Source organism: Lepidochelys kempii, chromosome 7 (genome assembly GCF_965140265.1).
Source record: "Lepidochelys kempii isolate rLepKem1 chromosome 7, rLepKem1.hap2, whole genome shotgun sequence".
Classification (NCBI taxonomy): domain Eukaryota; kingdom Metazoa; phylum Chordata; order Testudines; family Cheloniidae; genus Lepidochelys; species Lepidochelys kempii.
In genome coordinates this window covers 26768652-26786491 of record NC_133262.1, presented here as the reverse complement: position 1 = coordinate 26786491, position 17840 = coordinate 26768652, and the positions used below count along the sequence as shown (strand labels likewise).

The 17840-nt window shown below is 36.9% G+C and overlaps 1 protein-coding gene across 10 annotated transcripts in view; it reads right to left on the bottom strand.

The window, feature by feature from the left end:
* The window catches only part of ERC2 (ELKS/RAB6-interacting/CAST family member 2), an 830030-nt gene that overhangs the window by 182196 nt on the left and 629994 nt on the right, over positions 1–17840 (bottom strand). For all 10 annotated transcript variants that reach the window (XR_012159812.1, XR_012159814.1, XR_012159815.1 and 7 more), the window contains one exon: positions 11228–11362. Coding sequence is in view for 1 of the 10 variants with exons in the window: in XM_073351518.1 (XP_073207619.1) it covers positions 11228–11362 (135 nt within the window). In the remaining 9 variants the exon portion in view is untranslated. The remainder of the gene's footprint in view (positions 1–11227; positions 11363–17840) is intronic.

Below are 17840 nucleotides of genomic sequence, written 5' to 3'. Positions count from 1 at the left end.
GAAAAGGGGTATCATGTTAGCCATGGCTAAAATAATATGTATGTGAATTTTGTAACACATCAGGTGACTGAAAATTATAAGCCCAAATGACTGTTGCTATGCACATTGGGTACTCCTGTACACAAGTGAGCGCAAATTGAATGTAAAAGGCTCTCATTCTGATATGGTAGCATCCTGCACTCTGTAGTTCATTGGCATAAACAGCTACAAAAAAGCACAGAGCAAGAGTGAATCAGGCCTTATGTGTCTGATTCAAAAGCGAGCCAAGAAATCCCTTCATGAAGCTATAATACTGCAAACAAGGTATTTTTTCATTAACAACATTTTAGTATTTTTATAACATTCTTTATCTAAAATAAAATAATTCTAAAATATTAGCTGAGATAAAATCTCTTTTTAGATAAAAGCTCTCACAACACAGGTAACAGAAGAACCTAGATGAGTTAAGCCATTCTGCCTTTCTTACTACAAGAGACGACCCTACCTGACAAGGCTCATCACAGCTCCCTTTCATGTTGCATGCATGCTAAAAATTAACGTCTTAATGTGGGGTAAGTAAATGTGGTGATAACCTGCTCATCTCTTGAACTAGCTTTCTAAAGACTGATTTACAATCATATCTCCTTATTGTGTGTGGCTAGTGATGGTTCATTAAACATGTAACTACAAGTCCTGAGACATTGCAAACAATGATGCTTACATATATTAATTCCCTCAGAGCTATTTCTATTTCCTTTGATGTGCACGTTTACTTGCTTTGTAATAAAAGGTCTTTAAATTATACCTTTTAAACTCAGGAAATCTTAAATATTTATAACAACTCTGAGAATGTTTTATCTGTTAGTCACTTATAAGAAACTTGAAAGGTCAAATATATCTTAGGGCCCAATCCCACAAGCCTTCCGCACATAGAACAATAGTTGATTTAAGTGAGAGTTCTGTGCACGAATGACATGCAGAACTGAGCCTGTAACTGGAAAATGGGAAGAGACTGGCTGTGAAGATTCATTTGCAACTTTGGTGAATAGAGCTTTGGGAGCTTCATATTCTGGGGGTCTTTTTTATACTCAGAAAGTTGAATAAATCTTAAAAATTCCTTTAGCTTTAGCTACTGGAGTCACAGATATATTTTCAAATCTGTCCATGACAAAAGTGGTCACAATTAATAATGAGTCAGCAAGTTATAAGGAGGGCCTTAAAATAAGTTCCATAATTTGCCTATTTGTGTATACTTAAGATGCACCCAAATATAATAAGTAGGGCATATAGCTTGTGACCACTGACTTTATCACTCCCTTACTAACAATAATATGAATAAGATGTTTCACCATGTACTTATGTATTTTAAAGCTTTGTCACTAGATGAAGCAGAAATCCAAAGCTTCCTACAAGAAGCGGTCCATGAAATTAGATTTGCAATGCAAAAATTTATAATCTCCTTTGTAATGAAAGCCTATGACATGCTATCTCACGTATATAACCAATATTAGAAGTATCAGATATGCAATTTTTGTTATCAAGTTACTGTAAATTACGGAATGGAATTTTTTTTGCCTCTTTCAGCTGCTTTGTAAACCTACTTTAGACTGTGATGGTGGCAGTTAATTTTTCTACTAAGCAATGTAAGATAAATGTAAACCTCTATATAAGTACTGTATATCCTAATGCACACACTCTTGGGAAGTGATGGGAAGAAGTTTCTACAGCTAAACACAATCTCAAGAAATTCTTCCATATGTGGAAAAGACTCTGCAAAGCTGACATATAAATATAGATATATATAAATATACACACAGGACAGTATGTATACATTTATATCACATTCATTAAACCTCAAAACATAAAATAAATTTATTTCTCTAAGCAAAGGATAGGTATACAGAATCCATCTCCAGGAGGTAACATAGACAGTAAAACCAAACCTCTGCACTCCAACTTATCCGCCAGAAAAAGTGCAACTTTAATATAATTAAAAGGCATATGAAAATTCATATTGATGTAATAATTATAAATATAAGGCTAGGGATAACAACAATAATAAATATTTCAAAACTACATAGCTTTTTACTTGATTAAAGAGCTTACTAAACATTAATTAACACTGTGATATGAATATAAATGCAGCATTGTCAAATTAGAATAAACTAGGGATGAGCCTGAGCTACAAAACTGAGATGCAGATCAGAACTTCCCCAAAGTTCAGGGCTCTTTGGACATAGGGTTTTCATCTGGGCTATTACAAATATAAAAAATCTGCTGTGAAACTTCAGTGTGAAACCAAATCCAATCTTCCCCAAAGGCCAAAGGAGGTTGGATGAAGGGTTGGTTCAGTCCCCTTTTTGGAATAAAGTAGGTATTAATGGCTATGTAAATATTAAAGGCAGGACTAGTCCTCTGCACATTCTCTAATCTGCAGTATGAAGTCATCATTAAGGCCTTGAGTCAGGAAGGCACATAAGCACACGTTTAATTTTAGGCACATGACTAGTCTCGTTTACTTTAGCTAGTTACTCAGTCAAGGCCGAAGTCTTGACTTTTGACTGTATAAAGAGAATGAGAAATACAGTGGCTGCCACTCAAAGGCCAGCATTAGCTAACAGCTGGCACACAGTAGTATGTGATATACCAGTTTTCCTCCATGCCTGGAACAAAAAATAACCGTGACAACTGTGTACTACATGATGCTGACCATGATAAAAGTTGTTTTTATTGTATTTATCTTAATAAGGGTGCAATATCTTTATTAAATCATAATATTTTTAAAATAAAATATTTGTAAAATAGGCAGGATTGACTGTTTCATCTGAGGAATGTTCTATTTTCCTGAGCTACTATGACCACACGAATTGGAATTATTCACACCCTAAGCGCTCTAAAGTGCATGTGCCCAGCAACATGTGAAAGTAAGGGGAAATACTGTAAAACCTGAAATTACTTTTACTATCACTTTGCACTTCACTCTAGCATCTTCATCTTTGCATCTCAAAGTGCATTACAAGCATTAATTAATTAACACCATCCCTGTGTGGTATTAATTAATTTATTATTACTATTATTATTATACAGAATCCATGCCAAAGTTGTATCAATGGTTTAGTAATTTTGTAGTTTAATGTTTTCCGAAAGTCAAACAATGAGTCAGTGTCTGGAACCCATTGACACTGGCTCTCAAGGCTGTGCACTAAACTGCTATACCACAGTAGCTCCTTCTTATATTAGAAACTGAGTTGGTACTTTCCTTATCAGTCCAATTTCTATTGTTTTTGAGACATGTAAAACATTTAGTTTTACATACTGATGGGCTTAGAAAGCAAGCTTTGGTTTTGATTGTGGCAAACTCTCGATCATGTTTTTCTTTTCCAGTCACAAACCAAAACCAGACCTAGTTTAATTTGGGTTTTTGATTCACAGCCTATATTTTATACTTTTCAAATTACCATATTCACTTGATATATTAATAAGCTAAAGCTCCTGGCTAACCCCCTGTCCTTCCATAAATTTGTAATATTGAACCTGGTTTTTTACATTTCCATCCATATACTTAGAAGCAGGGTAAGAGTCAGGTAACAGAAAAGCAGTGTTGCTACCTCTCACCATATCTGGTGGTTTGTTTTCTTTTTAAAGCCCAGGGTCCTAGAATCCTGTGATTATGTGAGAATCTCAGATTTCCTTTTAATAAGGTACATTTGTAATCCTCGTGGCTGCAGAGAAAAGTATGAAAACATCACCAATGTGTACCCTAAAGGCTCTAAAACCAGAAGGCAAAGAAAAAGCACCTAAAATATTACTTTTTAAAATTTCATGATTTCGTGTGGGTCAGAGTAATAATTGTTGAATGCTTGGTATTAGCAACACTAACAAAGATCAGATTTCTTAGGTTTTGTTCCTGGTTCTGGGAGCAGACTTTCAGTAGAGAGCGCATTATCACATTCTTTCTGAAAGGCAATGTGGCAGAGTGGATGAACATTGGGTCTGTAATTATAGAAACCTGTGTTCTATTCCCAGTTTAGCCTGAAGTGAGCTGGTATCGGCCCCTCTATTACCTTATCTGTAAAATGGATGAATGACAGTTGCCTCCCTCTAAGGCAGGGATGTGACACCTCAGTTAATAAAAAGGGTTGTGAAGCACAGAGAAATATTATCAGCAGTCAATGGAAGATCTGGGACTAGAACTCAGTCTGCTGGTCTGAAGCACTTTCCTCTAGACTACAAAGTGTTGGGAGGAGGAGAGTCTCTCGAGAAAAAGCTTCCTGGAGGTCTATACAAGACTAAGGGGTCAGGAGTGTCCAAATCTGGGTGTTCAACTTTATCCCCCATGAGTTTTTTTGTTCCAGTGATCCAGATTAAATTATTGCAATGCACTCTACATGGGGCTACCTATGTTACAGCTACTTGGAAACTGAAGCTAGCTCCAAACGCTTATTAAGGAGAATTTCATTTTGGGAGCAGATTAAGTCAATGCTCCAGGATCTGCACTGACTGCCAATAAGTTTCCAGGTGGAATTTAAGTAAGTTGCCAACACTCAGGCACAAGCTGAAGGGAAAGAATCAAATAATCTAACTACAAAGTTGCAGATTTAATTTGTTTTTAGAGTTTGTTAACAGCCAATTCTGGATGAAAGAACTGAAAATTACAAATACTGTACTGAGGTGTATTTATTTTACTTTTTTGAACTTACTCAATACCAATAAATACTGAGAAAGATTTTTATACAAAAACCAGAGGTACAACAATCATGTATGTACATATTGTGTCTGACTCTCACATTGCCACACAGGGGAGTATGGGAGAGTAAGAATATCCCTATTGCCTATGCGGCTTTCTTAGGGCTTCTCTGGACATCGAGTCCAGACATATGAGGCTAAGCTGGGGCTGTGTACCTTTACTCCCTCCTCTCCCAAACAGGTGGGCAGAAAATGAGGGGAAGAGGGGCAGGGAGTAGGTAGAGACTTAGTTATTCTCCCATAACACACCAGTCAGTGGATTTGATCAGGCTGAAGAGGAGGAGTGTGCTACACCCAGTAAAGGAGTAGTCTCCTCGGCCAGGAGTCACAATTCCTCCCCTGGGTTACTTCTGGGGCAGCACACCCTCATGCTGCTCCTTACTCAGGGTGAGCTGTAAAGTCTCAATCTTGCCCTGACATAGCATCTGTAATGTAAATATAATATATAAATTACAGCTTGAGCAAACAGCATCATGTGAAAAATGGGAGTGTGTTTATTCGTCGCCTAGGTTGTGTGTATATGTTATCTACATATAGATTGATAACACACCCTCTCTCTTTATAGCAAGCATATGCACACACAGACATACATAAAGGGCAGAGATGGCCTTACTCTCCCAAATAGATGCTGAGGGGTAGAAAATCTCTTACTCTCTAATGCAAGCGCACACACACACACACACACTTTTTCATATATGCAATATATAATATCAAAGTTTTCCAGAAAGATATGTCTCTCTATATAGATACATGTCTAAAACTAGCAACATTCAAAATCATCAATATCAACTCAATACAACTTTGACAAACATATTTTTCAAAGTTAATGCTGTGTGTATTTCAAATATCTTTTTTCTGTCAAGAACTTATGCTTTATCTTTTGGAATTTCTGCTTAGTCTTCAAAATTGATAGACAACCTTGAAAGGGTAACTAACAGTCCCTGTTAAGTGGCATATGTGTTACAGTGTGCACCATCTTTTTCTTCTTATAAAATTAAAAATACCCCCCTGACCATTTACACGTTTATTTTTCCAGTTTATTCTGTGGTTTCACACCATTACCAGCATGTTGGATCATGGTCACCAAAAACCACACATCCAGAATTTTGTATGCAATATACTGTTGTGAATGGGAAATAAAGGTTTGCATAATAAAACCACATGACAATCAAACTGCAATAACAAAGAGTACCGTATGGAATGGCAAACAATAACGGCGCACAGACAGAGAAGAATGATTCATAATTGAAAAATGCAAGCACAGGCTAAGATTAGTTCTCTCATATTCATAGCTAGCATGCTGTTCTGTTGGAGATTCTTTTTACAATGATTAGCCTATGGATCTATTCATTTTCTCGATGCATAATTAACTAACTGCCATGGTTTAATTGCTGTACCATCTGTTTGCTGTCTTGCTGGTTTGTTGATATATTCACCTTCCATTTTATTGTTACCTCCTGTTCTTCAGGTCCTGGACTGCATAATCTTCTCTCACTAGTGTCCTACAATTCTCATCACACCTCTTTTCTGAGTCACTGCTCCCCTTCCTCCTCATCTCACTCCTCTCCCTTACTTCCTGTCATCTCTATCTCACATCCCTTCTTCACTTCCCCTTTACTGCTCCAAGTCCACCCACTCTACCCTCAACCCTCTGTCCTCTGCTCACACACAACTGCAAGTCCATATCTCACTTCTGCATCCTCCATCAATTCCCCTCCTTGTATCTGACATAATCTGCCCAGAAACCAGCTTCTCAAATCCCACAACCATCTCTGACACCATCTCCACTCCAGTGGCTGCCCCTTCAAACCTTATACCCATCCGCACCTTCAATACCTTCCTATGCTCCTTCTCTTGCTCACTCTGGAATACTTATTTCACTCAAAAAGAGATGACTGCTATGCAAAACCTCCTCATCTCTCCTTCCTTCCATCTCTTCCTATCCACGGAAACAAAAATTTCCATTGCTATGCCACATCTCTGCTTTGGTAGCTGCTCTTTTTTGGCCTCTCCTTCTCTTACCTTTCACTCCAAATATCAGATAGTGGCATCGGGCTACTACTCTCCTGTTCCTGCTGTTTACAACTCCCCCCATTCTCACTCATTCTCCTCCTTTGACCCTCCCTCTCATCCACCTGCTTTGATTTTGACACCTGGCTTTCCCTCTTCTTCACCTAACATTCCTTCACTTTCACCTTGCGTGATTTCACCCTCCACATTGATGCTTCAGCCAATTATTTTTACTCTTACCATTACTTCCTCTTTATGTACTACTCTGGATCAACTCTCCCATTCACCCAAATGGACACTTCCTCACCCTTCTCTTCACCAGACATGATTTATTTTTCTCACCTCTCACTCTCCAAGTTCTCTCTGACCAACTTTTGATTTCCTTCAACATCGCCCACCTGCCACCTACTTCTCCTCCTCAGTCTTTCTCCAGCCTCCACTCCACCAGTGTAATGATTTTTTTTACTGCTCATATGCCTTCTTCTCTGTTCCTCTTCCGTCTTCTGACTCAGCTGTAAACCCTCTTCAGTCTCTCGTTCTCTTTGGGTTCATTCCTCTCACAAGCATGTTTTGCTCTATCCTCAAACACCTCAGCTCCACCTGGCTGTCCAATAAAGCCCAATTTCCCTTCATATCCAAACTCAGTCAATGTGTCATCTACCATCACTGACCTAAGTTTCATTTGGACCCCCCTCCACTCTGGCTTTCACTCTCTGAACTGAAACTTCTCACATTAAGGCTCCAAGTACTTTCTTCTCAACCAAATCTTATGGCTTCTACTCCATCTTCATCCTCATGGACCTCTCTGCTTTCTTTTTACACAGTTGATCAATGTACTTCATGATATCTTATCCTCTTCCCAGGGCTTTCATTCTTCCAGTCTCTGCTAATTCTCCTACCTCTCTCTGGCTGTTTCTTCAGCATCTCTCATCTCCATGGGAGGACCATAGGATTCCATCCTTGCCTTCTCCTCTTCTTCTTTTACATCCTTTCTTTGTACAAACTCTTCTGCTCATATGGCTTCAATTGCCATCTTCATGCATGTCTCTCAAATCTACCTTTCTATATCTGACCAGAATCCCTCAGTCTAATACTGCACCTCAGCCTCTCTCCTCCTATATGTTTCACCATTGACTTAAGCTTAACATGGTACAGACTGAACTCCTTACCTCTTCCCCTGCATTTTCTGTCACTATTGACAATAGTACCATCCACACTGGCTGAACATTCTCAATTTCTTAACATTTGTATATTTCATGGTTGTTTTTACAAACCACACAATTTTTTCATACCATTATTTAATTTACCTGCCAAAATAAATGAACTACCAAATGTTATTGGAATAGATTTTGCATTCTCGTGCACCAGTGTAAATCAGGTGTAACACCATATTGTCAATAGAATTGTGAGATCAGAATCAGGCTCTCTTCCTCCTCCTGCTATAGACCCTGTGCCTTCCTCCTATGAATTTTCTTCCGTGCTCTCCTGTCGAGCTGGTTCCCAGACCCTTCCTCCAGTTGCTGATGGCTTCATCATGCTCTTCAACTCCTCCCCACTTCTTCCTAGTCTGAGCATACTATTGCTTTGACCCCTCCCTTTTCTTTTAAGCAGCACCTGCATCCTTCTCTCATCCCTGCCACCCTCTCCAAACCCTTCCCCCACACTCACCTAATACACTGGATTTCATTCTTGCTGCAAAAGTCTCTTATGACCATTTTCAAACTTGATATTTTAAAAAGCCAAACCCAGCATTCAAAAAGTTTTCATCTATAGCTGGCACATTTAACTTCCACTCTTTACTAAGCACATTCCATTGGAATTTGGAAGGGATTATTAATGGCTACCTGACTGCAGTGGAAATGCTGTTGAAAGGTATATAGAGATATATAGATATATTTTCTTATCTTGAAATGTAAGGTTGGTTCATTAAATAGAATAATTTCAGGCTCAGCTTCTTTTAATTGTATTTCCTCTGTAGTGAGGACTCTAACATCCTTTCTTACGATAACAAAAATGATAATAGGCAAATATCATATCCATGTGCTCAAAAAACTTTTAACAAGTATGTCATTGCTTTGGTGTTCTGCAGAAGGGTATCAACGAAAGAGTTCAGGCTCTTACCAGACTCCCCAAACTGTAGGATTTAAATGACATTTTGGTAGGGACATGTTAATTCTTTAGCATCAGTGTATCTGTAGAAAAATCTTACAAAATCTATATCTCCAATTTTAAATATTTACTTTTAAAGACCACATTTTTTACTGAATATAAAAGTGTGTATGACTTCTTTACAATGCAGCTTTTGACCTGCAGTCATATTGTGCAACCTGCAAAATTGCAGCACTATGTTGGCTGTGCTCTTATGGTGCAGCACAGTGTTGGCTGTGCTCTTATCAAGTCTTACTGTGACTAAGCACAGCCCTGAGCAAAGGTTGGTGTCCTCTGTAAGTTGCCACCAACAGAGATGTAACTCTGGGAGGCACTGTGAGTCACAATTCCTCCCTCCCCTGCTTCCTTCTTTCTCCCTTGGAGGTAGAAAACCATTTACTGCTTGGTAAATGGTTTGGAAAACTAGTCCCTGAGTATGTCACGTAATCACTTAGCAGCACCTGGGTGGTGCAGGAGTACTGAAATAACCATCCTATGTACAGACAAGAGGGCACTATCATATGTGAAGATACTGTATCAAAAATATCCTAATGAATTCAGCCTACTTCTAAGTATAGTCTCTTCAGAGGAAGACAGGGGGCCATCAAGTGTCTAAACTATAAATAGAACAAAGTATTGTATTATTCTTTTCCAACATACTGAATATTTCACAAACCATCTCATCTAAAAACTGACACCCAGAAGCACAATACTGTAAGAGATGCTGCTGAGTTTCGCTGTCTTGGTTTGCTGTGTTGGTCCTCTGGCTCTCATCAACCCCACCCCACTGAGCTAGTTTCTTCTAATTAGTGGTGAGGAAAGGAGAAAAGGGGGAGGAAGAAAACCAGAGGTAAAAGAAAATAAGAAGGAAAAGATTTTGCAGATAGCAAACAAGAAAAACAAGTATTTCAATAACACGATATAAAGGAAAAGAAATAAAAATCGTAATCCTTATAGTTTCACACAGTTAGGGTCAAATATAATTTGGTAATAATAATGTAATATAAACAAAAATTTAAACACAAATATTCTGACAACTGTTTAGCAGTTTTCAATACATTTCTCAGAAATCCACTTCAAAGCCCCAATCCTGCAAAGACTTTAGCATGTACATAACTTTATGCATATGCATAGTCCTATTAATTCCAATGGCACTACTCATATACATAAAGTGATACACGAGCTTAAGTCCTTGCAGGATCAAGGCCTTAGCATTTCAGAAAACAAAAGGCCCTCAGTTTCTGTTTGAAAACATATCCATCTTAAACATAACAAAATCATAAAGTTTATTGTCAAGGTATCCACTTTATGCAGATTGCTACAATCCAAGATTACGGAGGCTGAACATTTGACACTTACCTATTATTTGCCTATTTATAGCAACATTAACTGCAGAACCAGCATAAAAAAAACTTCCTAAAGACAAATTTTTGGGGTGCCAATAAAATTATGCATATTATGTATTAAAATTATAGGCAAGGTGATGTACATTGCCCTAGAAATTGTGCTAATACAAAATTAAAATGGAATCACATTTGAGTAATTTTTGATTTACTTTTTCATATTTTGTAAAAATATTAACATTTTAATATCATTATTATAAACAAAACTTGCATATTTTTATTTAAAAAACAAGTTCTGATATTTGTAAAAGTGATTCGTGATTTAGGTGATGGCTCAATTTTGGGGTGTCCAAACTGACATATTAATGGGTCCCAATTGTCAGAGGATAGTTACTCTGAAACAAAGGTCTCTTGAAGATGTTTCAAGTTCAGCACGCAAAGACTGAGGCCCTCCAGAATCACTAGTCATTTTTGAAAATTCACTCTAAAATATATCCCAAAACATTTACATTTTGTTTACTATAAGACAACCAAAACTGAGTTAATGCAATATTTGCCAATGAATGGTTTCAATTCAAAGATATTTTCATAGCCAGCTTAGGAACAACTGAACACAAGCTCATACTGGAAATGCTGACCAAGTCTTTGAATAACAGTTATTCCAAAAAGCAAGTACCTAATAGTGAAGTTGCAGTAACTATGCAGCTCTCCAGTAACTTTCTATTTAAACAGTTGAATGGTAACTCTGCTTAGAAGCTTAAAGCAAAAGAAAAAGGAAGAGAGGGAAGGAAAATATTATAAGACAGACAAAAAGAAAAACAGAAAGAGAAACGAAAACGTTTAGATTCCCTGAGTGATGGAAATAAATACCAAAGCTATTAGTTTCAGTTCAAAAAGTGTATCACTTATATTGTTTATTATTTCTTTGGAATATTTATTTTATCTTGAAATTTCAGAATGGTAAAAGGGTAAGTGTGAAGGTAAGAAAGGAGGTGACTGACCTGATCTGGAGAGGGTCGGTGATTTGAGTGCTGGGTCCTCCCAGGAGACCGGTGGTGGTGGTGGTGATGGTGGTGGTGGAAGTGGTGATGGTCATCATCATAGTTGTCTGCCATCAGTTTCATTCTGTTCTGTGTCTGATCAGGGAAAGGGACACAATTCCATTGATTGCCTGTTCTGTTCATTCTCTCTGAAGCACCTGGCAATGGCCATTTCAGAAGACAGGATACTGGGCTAGATGGACCATTGGTCTAACCCAGTATTGCCACTCTTATGTTGTTAAGTGCTGGAACATATCGGTCAACTACAGACTTGAAAGGATGTACAGTACGGCACCCACAGTTCTCCTTTCATTTCAAAATCTAAAAATGTTATCATAAGTCAAATTCTAAGCCCTTGAGCCCATGATTAGCTCTATGTAGGTGCAAGGATCTGCCAGCAGAAGCCAAAGGCAGGACTGGGCCTAATTAAGGAAAGAAAGAAAACACAGTTTTGTTTGTTTCTGTAGATACCGTTCCAACCCCACTGAAGTCACTGAGCCAAATACGGTGTCAATGCCCCATGCAATCACACTGATTTCTACACAAATAGGATCACAGAGTGCAGAATTTGGCCCAGTAAATTCACTGGCTTTTAGGACTGTAACAGAGCAAAATCTAGCCCAATACTTTTATGTTACTATTTTAAAACATGAGTTCCTGGATATTTCTTTTTCAATGTGTAAAGTCTTACTGAATAATTGCAAGATCAGATTAAAAGGAATATAAATTTTCATGCATACTAGCAATTACATTAGCATTCACAGTAACAAAAATGAGAAGTTATGGTGAACGCCGTATCTTCGCCTATTTTTAGGGTTTAATTGCAAAGTTTTTTCTTTTACTAGGATCAGGCTGTTAAAACAATCAGGTATAAGAATCCGAAGACTGTGTAATACACATACAGGTACACCATGTTAATCAGTGAAAATAAGTTTTAACCAGATTCAGATTATGAAAACAATTTAAAAGATTTGTCATTTCAGTTATTGACTTCTAGAGGTAATAAAATATAGATGCCACCAGGTATAATAAATAAGACACTGCCTATAATTGCAATTACATTTATTTCATATCATGTGACACTCAGAGCTCAGCAATCCAGACCTTGGTGGGTCACACTAAAATATCTGTATTATGTAATTTCCCAATCATGCAAACACTTATAACTGGACAGAATACTTACTACTGTCAGTAGTCATTATTTAAAATAATTTCAGCCATGCTTGATACATTGTAATCAAGAGATTACCTACCTGCACCTGACAAACCCATGAACAAAATTCAGTTGTTTTCAAATTCCTTACCCAGAGTTTGTTGGAGCAATTAGATGAGGGTGCAGTTAATATAATTTAGATGTCAGAATGATATCATAGGAATCTGCACCCATGTAGTTTTAGTATTAAATAATCCAATACAAACTTGAGTTGAACTACTGTTTGGGAACATTTCATTCTTAAATATGAAAATTAATGCTTACCATTAAATTCACCAAATTTTGCAATTTTTTTCAAGTAGAAAAGCAAGAGGTCTGTACAATAAACAACCCAACAAATAAATACCATATATTCTAGTGCTACAACCAAATTTTATATATAACTATTTTGCTGTAGAAAGGCACAGTATGGGGGAGGTTGTGAATTATAGGGATAATTGAAAATAGAGATGTCGTATTTGTACTTACTATACAAACATATACTACAGCAGAGCTCCCCAATAGGATTGTGTCCATTGGGTTGTGATGAGGGCGAGCTCTGTTACCTCAAGTGAAATACCACAAAGCACCCACAGAAAGTGCAGGAGCAGCCAGAGGTAAGATACATAAAACCTCTTGGCAAACACTTGGCAAATATTTAGTCACTATCAATATTTTTATAGTATCTCGGGGGCAATAAAATGTTCAAAAAAGGATCACCTCAGTGTTTCAAATAATTAATTCCTCCAAAGGCCAGGTGGCAGAGTAATTGGAACAATGCCCCATCCTTGTAATCAAATACACTGCCACATGCTAAGTCACTGACAAACCCATATTTTCCATTTTGTTTAAAAAGAGATGATCTCCCATTTCCTTTTAAAACAATGGAAGGATGAACAGCAAAAATGACTGAATACCAGAGCTGGTTGGGAAACAAAGTTTCAATTTTGTGGGAAACTGTGATTTCTAAATGGGTTTTCTACTGAATAGAACAAATGTCAAATGTAGAAATTCCCCACAAAAGAATTTTTGTGTGCAAAATTTTGTTTTTGGGACAATCAAAACATTTTGTTTCAATTTTGACTTTTTAAATGTTACTATTTTATTTTGTATTACTGTTTATTTTATATTTTAAATTAATTTTATAAATATAAAAATTGTACAACAACATAAAAACATAAAATAAAAATAATAAAAACCCTATAAAATAAAAATTTCAAAATGAAATGTTGAAATCAACATGTTTTCACAGAATGTTTTGACTTCAACAAATAGGTATTTTTAGACCAAAACATTCCACTGGAAAATGTCTGACCAGCTCTACTGAAAATCAGCATGAGTAATGCAGAGGGAGTAGGTGAGACGGAGGAAGAGCGAGGAGGCCTGTAGTTTAGGAGAAAATATGAAGTAACGGAGGCTGGCAAAAGGGAGCAACAGTTGAATATGCACCGTTGGCTTCACAAGAGCAGCCACTTGAGGCTACAAGGAACAGAGCACTTATGAAGGTGGAAAATTTGGAAGCTACTACCAGCAAACTTATCTCAAAGAAAAATATATGGAATGGCACAGAGGTACCCCAAATTTTGACAGGTTTCATGGTGAAGATTCTGTGAATCTGTCAAAGATGGGAGTACAATTAATTTTCTGTCTTATCCCCTTGCCCTTTATGCACTAAAATAAATACCTACAAACTGAAATTGAACAACATACTAATTAAAAACATACCCTTGATATATGTTGCATCTTTAAGTTAATTACTGTAATAAATGAACCTACATCCAGACTCTTGTTTCAAGGGTAAGAGGTATAGGAAAGGAAACCTCTAAATAGGACAATGGTCTAAGATCTGTAGAGGGTCTTCATTTACAACTGCTCTTGCATTTGGATTAGACTTCCTGCTAAACAATGGAAATGGGTTCCAGTCTTTTATCTTTGGGCCTTCTCTGTACCTGAAGCAATGGCAGCATGACTTGCACAGGTGCCATACTGATATTAAATGGTGGTCCACGCCTGATACTCATCCAAACCCCCTCATAAGATGTGTGAAAGCTGCAGAGAGGATGTTATAGCCTGTTATTCTAAACTGAACTGTTAAAATTGGAACCACTGGAACTATTGGTTAAGTCTAGCTGACTATTATGGAATTTTTGAATTATTATTCCGTTATCTTTAAAATGGCAGACACTGAATTAGCATGATTTCAAAATGTTTATAAAGATAAATGATATGCATCTTAAGAAATCAGCACCATACCAGCCAGCTACCTATAGTTTAGCAGAAAGATTAGTTTAAACAATCAAACAAGCTTTGGGTTCTTTGCAAAGAAGACAATCAGTTCATGAACACCACAGACAACATGCTAATTTCTTTTTAACTTACTGAAAAACAGCAAATGCCACTAAATGGAATCTTTGGCACATCTAATGTTTGGGCAATAGTAGCATACCTACTTCATCTTACACTGGTCACCTGAAGAAGAGCTCTGTGTAAGCTCAAAAGTTTGTCTCTCTCACCAACAGACATTAGTCCAATAAAATATATTACCTCAACCATCTTGTTCTCTAATATCCTGGGGCTGCAACAACACTGTATACCTTGGAAAAAAGACATTTAATAACTGAGTTACAACTTACTACTATGATGTATATTTGGAATAGGAAATAATGTTGCTAACTCCAGTAACGCAGTGTGGAAACTACCGGTAAAAGGTGGTTGTTTTTTTAATTTCAGTCAACAAGGATAACAATGTAGGCACAAGACAACAGGCACAGGTAGAGAAATGAGAGTCAAGAGTCAACGGCTGATATTTTAAACCCAGACAAGCAGTTCTAGATTATACCTGTGCTACAGGTGTTAAATGGTTCCTGCTAAAAAGCATACCCAGTGGACATGTAAAACAAATTCACATCGCAGAGACATATTGAGCAGGCTTTATCAGATGATGAAGCTGAAAGTTCAGCAGTGCTAAGACAGGTGGGTGAGATGCATGTGTGACAGAACTTTTCCATCCTAGAACGATCTCCATCATTGGTGTCAGAAAAAAATTTCATACCTGCTTATTCCATATTGGCACCTGATTCTTTTTAGACCTCTATTTTGCCTGTCAACATTCCAGTTCCAGTGCACCACAATACATTCAACAAGAGTCGACACCTCCCAATCATTTCAACATAATTATAAATGGAAATTACCATGGTTGGGGGCAAAATAATCCTGGGCTAAGAAAGGATTTGCAGTAGTGTACCCTCATTTTCTGCTTAACAACAGTGTAATAGAACATTCCTAATACGTGGAAGGAAAAGATGATATGTATTTTCATTAAATGGCCAGAATCATTTAATAACATGGAATGGCTGCAGGCATCTTAAATCTGTGTCTTTACTAGAAACAGAATATAGAGTTTGTGCTGACCTGTAGCTGTGTGCTTGTTTGTTTACATTATAAACTTAATAAGAGGAGGAGAAGAGACCCTGCATTAGTATCTTTCTCATCAGCATAGCACTGAATGTTTTCAGTACAATTAGGGCCATTCTGCTTCCTCCACACTGGATAAGGGGAGAGAAGCATATGACTGTGTGTACTTATGAAGGAGTTTCTTCTAATTTTACCAGAGGATCAACTCTATCTGAATTATAGGTAGATTGTTTGCATTTATATTCAAGAAGGAAGGCCTTTTTCACAAGGGTGAAAAACATGGAGAACTAATGGACAAATAATAACCCAGTTACTGTAAACACTGTAATATTTTTCCCCTTTGGGGAAGCTCCTAAGATTTTATTAGTTTATTTTCCTATCAATGAACAGCCTTAAATTTCCTACCTTTCAACTGTATCCCATAAAAGAATGCAAAAGCTAAACAAGATGATATATGCAATCCTAAAAGTGTCTCCTCTAATGAGGTGCTGGGGATTAGAAGTGTCCTGGGATAAGAACTGTAAATGAATGATGTAATCTTTCTAATTCGGTGCTGAAATATAAATAAACCACTTCTAATGTTTCTTTTTTGTGAATTCCGGATTGCAGTAAAAATATGCACAAAGCAACTGTGAATGCTATAGGAAGCTTCCTTTAACTTGTCTATACTGGGAGCAACGTAGTAAGAAGTGCAGAACAGAGATGAAAAAAAAATCACATTTTGATCAGACACCCTAAACCTTTTCAAAAATCTTGCTTTTAACTGGCCTCTTAAAAATGGCACCAAATTCTGGTAAAATATGTTTTGTTTGGTTATCCCTCTGCAGGAATGAGTTAATAGGAACATTTTAAGATTAAATTTTTGTTTCACTTGATGTACCATTAAAAATACAGTACTTCTGTATTAAACTCTATTTTCCTTAGGATGTTTCTTATAACTTAAGAATGAGATCTTTTGTAATCTTTAAAACATTTTATAAATAGAAGTCCTTTTTGGAAAAAAGTAAACACAGTGAGGAAATATAATAGAGGGATATAAAAATCTTTTCCAGCCCTTTCTAAAAAGCACAATACTCTGTACATTACGGCTGAGTGTTTCACTTGCAAACTCTTTTAATGTTTGGTAAGCTTTGAAATGTCAGGTATATTTTTATTCCCAGAAGAAATTAATTAATCACACTGCAGATACCTCAGGGCGTCATACCTACACTTGCAAAAAATACCATGGGATTTTTATTGACCACATGTGTTTACAGCCTAGGTTTAGCTGAAAGACAGCACCTCCAACAGTAGTGTCCCAAGACAACATGCTAGAACATTGGTTAAATACTGACTCAGAGGGAAGAGTGCCACCTACTGACTTGGCAGTACCATCACTTCCTGCAGCATCTTGAATTTACTTGAAGATTTCCCAACCAAGCGCTTGCTAAAAGTTTTCTATTTAGCTTGTGACGCTATAGTACACCAGAACCTACAGTTTTAGTTTAAAATATTGGAATCTCTTAATCTTAGAACATGTATAGTTCAGTACAATCTATGTGGGTGTTTAAAATGTGTCAACTTCAAGTCTGCGCCACTTTTGGCTTTATAACTATTATTTAATAGCTCTTAAAGGACAGTTTTTGAATATGTGGTATTTAAATTGTCCTCTCAAAACCATTTTAAATAGAGCAGAATAGGGTCTTAAAACACAATTACAACTGCCAATTATTCCATTAGCCAAAAGCTAGTATGTTTTGGGTCTAATATATCTTTATATATTTACTCTATATATTTTGTCAATGATGCCACAGTACCAAATATTGTCCTATCTTCATTTTACTAACTCCCACTTTATTCTGTAATTCCACAGATAAAAAACTAGTCCAACACATGCACTCTTTAAGTCAAGACTGGATATCTTTTTAGAAGATATACAATAGCTCAAACAGAAGTTATGGGTTTAATGCAGAAATTACTGGGTGAGGT